The sequence below is a fragment of the Nicotiana sylvestris genome, chromosome 6 (assembly GCF_000393655.2).
Source record: "Nicotiana sylvestris chromosome 6, ASM39365v2, whole genome shotgun sequence".
NCBI lineage: Eukaryota > Viridiplantae > Streptophyta > Magnoliopsida > Solanales > Solanaceae > Nicotiana > Nicotiana sylvestris.
The window spans coordinates 28,075,295-28,083,082 of NC_091062.1; the positions used below are offsets into that span (position 1 = coordinate 28,075,295).

Genomic DNA, 7,788 nt, shown 5'->3' on the forward strand with positions numbered 1-7,788 from the left:
CATCCTGACCAGTAGCACGTGTCCTCACCATCTATGAGAGAATAGAACAACAAAAGTTTAGTACTCGGATCAAGAATCTCGCACGACAAGAATTTCAAGGATATGAAGTTTTTCCTAAAGGTTCTGCAGCCTCTCGAGGATAAATACAGACGTCTCCATACCAATCCGTGAGACTCTACTAAACCTGCTTATGACTCGTGAGACCTATGTAACCTAGGCTCTGATACTAACTTGTCACGACCCTAACCCCAAACCCGGTCGTGATGGCGCCACTCGTAAAGATAAGGCTAGCCAACTAAACCCAATTCACTTGTTAAAGCAATTAAACAACATAAAAGCAGTCTAAAACTTGATTTAAATATAATAAGTAGCAGAAATACAACCTGACACAGCCCTAACCAGGGTGTCACAAGTCATGAGCATCTATAAGTCATAATACAATTATGCTAAATCCGTAACTCGTACAACTGTTTGAAAGGAAACATAAGCGATAAAGGAGTAGAGACACGGGGTCGCGGACGTCAACAGCTGCATGAGGAATCAACACTCGGGAGCGGAATCAGCTATGCCTGAATCTGCACACGGGGTGCAGGGAGTAAAGTGAGTACTCCAACTCAGTGAGTAACATCATTTAAAAACAATAAACTAGTGAAAAGTCAAGTGAAATTCTCTTTCAACAAGTAAACAAGTAATTGACAGGTAATTAAGGTAAAGTGAACAAATAGAAGTTCACCTCTTGGGCACAGTATCAACAAATTCGCCCCTCGGGCAACATCTCAGAACAATTCTAGCCCCTCGGTCTCAATCTTACATCACAATGGGTACCCGCACTCATTGGGTGTGTGCAGACTCCTGAAGGGTCCCCTTACGGCCCAAGCGCAATAACAAGCCATCTCGTGGCATCAAACTAGGCCCTCGGCCTCATATCAATCAAGCTATCTCGTGGCGTACATATCTCAGGCCCTCGGCCTCAAATCAGTATCAGTGTTTCCTCACAACATAGGCCCTCGGCCTTAGTCAAAAACCCTCACAAGCCCCTTTGGCAATAGTAAAATAGTGTTTCTAGGCCCAAACATCATTTAAAATATTATTTAAGTCTTAAAACTGAGTAAAACATCGTTGAGTATAAAAATAGTGAAAAATAACATGACTGAGTTCAAGTATAAAGCCAAAATAGTGAGAAAATATCAATAAAAAGCCCTGAAGGGTTCAAATAGTTGGCACTAGGCCCAAATATAGCATTCAACCCAAGTAATGATGATAACAAATAGTTTTTAGTCATATACACGGTAAAATCATCAATCGGGACGGACTAAGTCACAATCCCCAATAGTGCACGACCTCCCGCTCGTCATCAAGCGTGTGCCTCACCTCAATATAACACTACGATGTGCAATTCGGGGTTTCAAACCCTCAGAACATCATTTACAATTATTACTCACCTCGAACCAGCTAAATCTCTAGCTCGCAATGCCTTTGCCCCTCGAATCGGCCTCCACACACGTCAAATCTATCCAAAATCAGAACGAGTACGTCAACATATGCTATGGGAACAAAGCCCGAGTGAAAACAATAAATAAAGGGCACAAATCCCGAAATTACCAAAACCCGACCCCGGGGCCCACGTCTCGGAATTCAGAAATTTTTACACCAATATATTCCTTATCTCCCCACGGGTTCATACATATCAAAAGTTCTCAAATCTGACCCCAAATGGTCCATCAAATCCTAAATCATGAGTCTCCAATTCTATACCCTAGGTTTCCCAAATTCCACCCTTAATTTCCTTGATTTTTAGTTCTAATCCATGAAATAACAGCATAGGAATGAGTTTCAAGTCCAAATCCCTTACCTAAATGGAGTTTCCTTGAAATCCCTCTTTCAAATAGCCCAAAATTCTCCCAAGCCGAAGTCAAAAATGGTGAAATAACTCAAATTCGCGATGAAGACAATTTATATGTTCTGCCCAGACCTTTTCGAATCTGCGGCACAATACCCGCTTTTGCAGTACCGCATTTGCTGTTAAATCCTCTGCTTCCGCGGAAATCACTTATCTAGCCCAAATCGCATCTGCGACCACATTTCAGCATCTGCAACATCGCAGATGCGGTCACCTTACCGCTTCTACGGTCTCAGCTCACCTGACCATTTTCGCTTCGGCGACCAACTCTTCGCTTATGCAGCACCACATCTGCGGTCCCCAAATCGCAGGAGCGAAAACACCAGAAGCAACAAATTTCAGTAGCTGCAATAACATCTCAACCTCTCCGTTAACCATCCGAAATCATCTCGAGGCCCCCGGGACCTCAACCAAAAGCACAAGCATATCCTAATACCTTATTCAAACTTGTTCTAATCATCAAAACACTTCAAACAACATCCAATCAACCAAAACTCCTCGGATTCAAGCCTAAGTTTCTAAAATATTCTGAATTCCGCTTTTGATTAAAAAACCCAACCAAACCATGTACTAATAACCTAAGATTCTGCAGACACATCCCAAATGACATAACGAAGCTACCGCAACTCTCGAAATTACATTCCGACCCCTATATCAAAATCTCGCCTATCCACGAAAATCGCCAAAATATCAACTTTGCCAATTCATGCCTAAATCTACTCTGAACCTCCAAAATCATTCCGATAACGCTCCCAAGTCCCAAATCACCTCCCGAAGCTAGCCGAACCATCAGAACTCACATCCGAGCCCTCTAACACTTAAGTCAGCATCCGGTTGGCTTTTTCAACTTAACCTTTCTTAAAAGAGACTTGGTGTCTCAAACTTCACCAAAAATCATTCTGGATTCGATCCGACCAACATGATATCACAAAACACGGATAACAAAGCATAAAGAAGCAGAAATGGGGGAAACAGAGTGGTAACTCATGGGAAGACTGGTCGGGTCGTCATAACACAGCATCACCCTCTGTGCTTTATCACTCTCCCTCACCAAAACAATAAATAATAATAACATGTAGATAGAACTATCAAGATCCAGACTTACTTCAACATTTAATTCCTCAATACCAGCCTTAACTCTGAGTTAATACTCAATTAGTACCAAATTTCGTAAAACATGATAAGAGTTGCTCGACACGTGGAATAAATAGTCTAAACATAAAATATATGATCAAAGAGTACAATAGGTACAAGAATAAGACGAACTCATATGCTATGACCCGATAACAACGCATAGATACTCGTCACCTTACCTATACGTTGTAGACAACATCAAAACACATAGCAAATAGGCAAATAATACGTAATCCCACAAGCCAGGGTTAGACCCAACACTTACCTCACATCCGCGGGCCACTCAAAGCTCAATCGCTGCCTTTTCTTTCTACACAAGTCTCCGGACTAATAAAATCTAGCAATTTACCAGCCAAAAGATTCAATTAAGCCTTAGGAACTACTCACGATAGCAAGGAATTCAATTTAGGCCATTTTGTAAAAAAGTCAACAAAAGTCAATGCCTAGGCTTACTTGGTCCAAACTCGAAATTCGGACCAAAACCCAATGAAAAGTTCCGCTTATATAGCCCCCTCTGATCCTCACTACGTGGTCCGCGAAATCCCAAGCGCGGCCACAAAAACTCCACCACGGTCCACGAAGTTCCCACCGCGGCTGCATTCCTCTACCGCGGCCGCACTTCCAAGATCAGAGAACTGCAACTATCCAACACTAGATTTTTCTAAGTCTAGACATCCCGTAGCCTATCTGAAACTCACCCGAGCCATCGGGGCTCCAATCCAATCACGCTCACAAGTCTTAACACATCATTTGAACTTGCTCGACCGATCAAATCGCTAAAATAACACCTAGAACTACGAATTTAACACCAAATTGCATGGAATTTTCAAGAGAGTTTTAAAACTTCTAACTTTTCAACCAAAGGTCCGAACCACGTCAAATCAGTCCTGTTTCTCACCAAATTTCACAGATAAGGCATAAATATCATAATAGACCTATACCGGCTATAAAACCAAAATATGGGCCCGATACCACCAAGATCAAATTTTTTAAATTATTACATTTTCAACCTTTTCAATTTTCTTCAAAAATTCATTTCTCGGGCTAGGGACCTCGGAATTTGATTCCGGGCATACGTCCAGATCCCATATTTTTCTACGGAGCCACTAGGACCGTCAAAATATGAGTCAGGGCCCGTTTACCCAAAATGTTGAATGAAGTCAACACAAATCACCTTTTAAGCCAAAAATTATTATTTCCTCAATTTTTTGCGTAAAAGCTTTCTGGATATACGCCCGAATTGTGCATGCAAATCGAGAAGAGATAAAATGAGGTTTTTAAGGTCTCAAAACACGAAATCGAATTCTAAAACAGAAGATGAACTTTTGGGTCATCACATTCTCCACCTCTAAAATAATCCTCCGTCCTCGAATGGACATAGAAAAGTACCTGAGCCGGAGAAAAGATGGAGGTATCTGCTCCACATATCGGACTCAAACTCCCAGGTATCTGCCTCAACAGGCTGACCTCTCCTCTGTACATGAATCGAAATATAACTCTTCGATCTCAACTAACGAACTTGCCGGTCTAGAATAGCTACCGGCTCCTCCTCGTAGGTCAAATCCTTTTCCAGCTGGACAGTGCTGAAATCTAATACGTGGGACAGATCGCCATGATACTTTCGAAGAACGGACACATGAAATACTGGATGCACTGCCGATAAACCTGGTGGCAACGCAAGCTCATAAGCCACCTCACCCAATCTCTGAAGAATCTCAAACGGCCCAACGAACGTAGGGCTTAACTTGCCCATCTTTCCAAATCTCATTATGCCCTTCATGAGAGACACCCGAAAGAAAACTCTCTCTCCGACCGTGAATGATACATCACGAACCTTACGTTTAGCATAACTCTTTTGCCTAGATTGCATTGTACGAAGTCTATCCTGAATGATCTTAACCTTATCCATGGCATCCTGTACTACATCTGTACCCAATAACCGAGCCTCCCCCGGCTTAAACCACCCAACCGGAGATCGAAATCGTCTACCATACAACGCCTCATATGGAGCCAACTGGATGCTCAACTGACAACTGTTTTACTAGGCAAACACCGCTAACGGCAAGAACTGATCCCAAGAACCTTAATAACACAAGCGCAGAGCATATCCTTCAAAATCTGAATAGTATGCTCGGACTGTCCGTCCATCTGAGGATGAAATGCTATGCTCAACTCGATTCGTGTACCCAGCTCACGCTATACTGCCCTCTAGAAATGTGAGGTAAACTGCGTACCTCAATCAGAAATGATACACACGGGTACACCATAAAGACGAACAATCTCACAGATATAAATCTCGGCCAATCGCTCCGAAGAATAAGAAACTTCCACAAGAATGAAATGCGTTGACTTAGTCAGCCTATCCACAATAACCCATACTGCATCGAACTTCCTCTGAGTCCATGGGAGTCCAACAACAAAATTTATAGTGATACGCTCCCACTTCCACTCAGGAATCTCAATCTTCTGAAGCAAACCACCGGGTCTTTAATGCTCGTACTTTACTTGCTGACAATTTAAACTTCGAGCTACATACACAACAATATCCTTCTTCATCCCCCTCTACCAATAATGTTCCGCAAGTCCTGATGCATCTTAGCGGTGCCCGGATGAATAGAATACCGGGAACTATGGGTCTCCTCTAGAATCAACTCACGAAGCCCATCCACATTAGGCACATAAACACAACCATGCATCCTCAAAACTCCATCATCTACCACTATAACCTGCTTGGCATGCCGCACTGTGTCCTTAAGGACAAGAAAATAATGGTCATCATACTGCCGCTTCCTGATATGCTCAAACAAAGAAGATCATGCGACTGTGCAAGCTAAAATACGATTGGACTCAAAAACATCCAACCGCACGAACTGATTGGCCAAATCCTGAACATCTAATGCAAGCGGCCTCTCACCGACTGGAATATATGCAAGGCTGCCCATACTAGCTGACTTAAAACTCAAATCATTGCCCACCGCATTGGCCTTCCCAGGATGATACAAAATATTGATATCATAGTCTTTCAATATCTCCAACCACCTTCTCTGCCTCAAATTGAGCTCCTTTTGTTTGAACAAATACTGCAAACTCTTATGATCCGTGAACACCTCACATGACACACCATATAGATATTGCCTCCAAATCTTCAGCGCGTGAATAATAGCTGCCAACTCTAGGTCATGAACTAGATAATTCTTCTCGTGAATCTTTATTTGCCGTGAAGCATCTGCAATAACCTTGCCACCCTACATCAATACTGCACCAAGTCCTATATGAGATGCATCACAATATACGGTATAAGGCCATGAACCTGTGGGAAATACTAACACTGGCATTGTAATCAAAGTAGTCTTGAACTTCTAGAAGATCGCCTCACACTTATCTGACCATCTGAATGGGGCATCCTTCTGGGTCAACCTGGTCATCGGGGCTGCTATAAATCAAAACCCCTCCACAAATCAGTGGTAGTATCCCGCCAATCCCAAGAAACTACGGATCTTAGTAGCTGATGTGGGTTTGGGCCAGTCTTTGACTGTCTCAATCTTCTTCAGATCCACCTGAATACCCTCTGCCAATACAACATGACCCAAGAAAGAAACTGAATTCAACCAAAACTCACATTTCTAAAATTTATCAAATAACTGGTTGTCTCTCAAAGTCTGAAAAATAGTCCGAAGATGCTGCTCATGCTCCTCTCGGCTGCAGGAGTATACCAAGATATTGTCAATGAAGACAATCACAAACGAATCCAAATAGGGCCTGAACACTAGGTTCATCAAATCCATGAACACTGTTGGGGCGTTTGTCAGCCCAAATGACATCACAAAGAACTCGTAATGCCCATACCGAGTCCGAAAAGCTATCTTAGGGATATTAGATGCCCTAATCCTCAATTGATGGTAACCAGATCTCAAATCAATCTTTGAAAACACTTTGGCACCCTGAAGCTGATCAAATAAATCATCAATCATCGGCAATGGATATTGTTCTTGATGGTGACTTTGTTCAACTGCCAATAATCTATACACATACTAATCGATCCATCCTTCTTCTTTACAAACAACACTGGCGCACCCTAGGGCAAGACACTAGGTCTAATAAAGCCCTTATCAAACAAATCTTGCAACTGCTCCTTCAATTCTTTCAACTCTGGCGGGGTCATACGATATGGTGAAATAGAAATGGGTTGAGTGCCCGGAGCTAAATCAATGCAAAAGTCAATATCCCTGTTGGGTGGCATCCCTAGCAGGTCTGCTGGAAATACCTCTGGGAACTTACGAACAACTGGTGTGGAATCCATGGAAGGAACCTCTGTGCTAGAATCACGAATATAAGCCAAGTACCCCTTCTCGATCATACGCCGAGCCTTCATATAAGATATAACCCTACTGGAAGAATGTCCAGAAGTCCCTCTCCATTCTGGATGGGGCAACCCCACCAAGGCTAAGGTTACTGTCTTGGCATGACAGTCCAATATAGCATGATAAGGTGACGGCCAATCCATACCCAAAATGACATTGACCATATCGAGAAGCAGAAGATCTACGGATTCTCAAGACCTCCTATGACAACCAGACACGGACGATAGACACGATCTACAATGTAAGAATCTCATACAAGCATGGACACAAACACAGGAGCACTCAAGAAATCACGAGGCACGACAAAATATGAAGCAAAGTAAGATGATACATACGAATAAGTAGATCCCGGGTCAAATAATACTGAGGCATCCTTACTATAAATTGAAACCG

At 42.6% G+C, this 7,788-nt stretch overlaps 1 protein-coding gene across 1 annotated transcript; it reads right to left on the reverse strand.

The window, feature by feature from the left end:
- Positions 1-4,544: 4,544 nt before the first annotated feature.
- On the reverse strand, positions 4,545-7,559 carry LOC138870399 (uncharacterized). The gene is made up of 2 exons (XM_070148201.1): positions 7,150-7,559; positions 4,545-5,067 (listed from the first exon to the last, which is right to left on the reverse strand). Exons 1-2 carry the CDS (start codon positions 7,557-7,559, stop codon positions 4,545-4,547), a joined length of 933 nt encoding a protein of 310 aa, XP_070004302.1.
- Positions 7,560-7,788: the final 229 nt, after the last annotated feature.

What these genes read in the sequence shown, in the direction of transcription:
- LOC138870399 (XM_070148201.1), bottom strand. Translation starts at nt 7,559, where the DNA reads ATGGTCAATGTCATTTTGGGTATGGATTGGCCGTCACCTTATCATGCT. An exon ending in AAGGAGCAGTTGCAAGATTT is followed by an intron (nt 5,068 to 7,149) that starts GTTTGATAAGGG and finishes CTAGTAAAACAG; the next exon opens with TTGTCAGTTGAGCATCCAGT.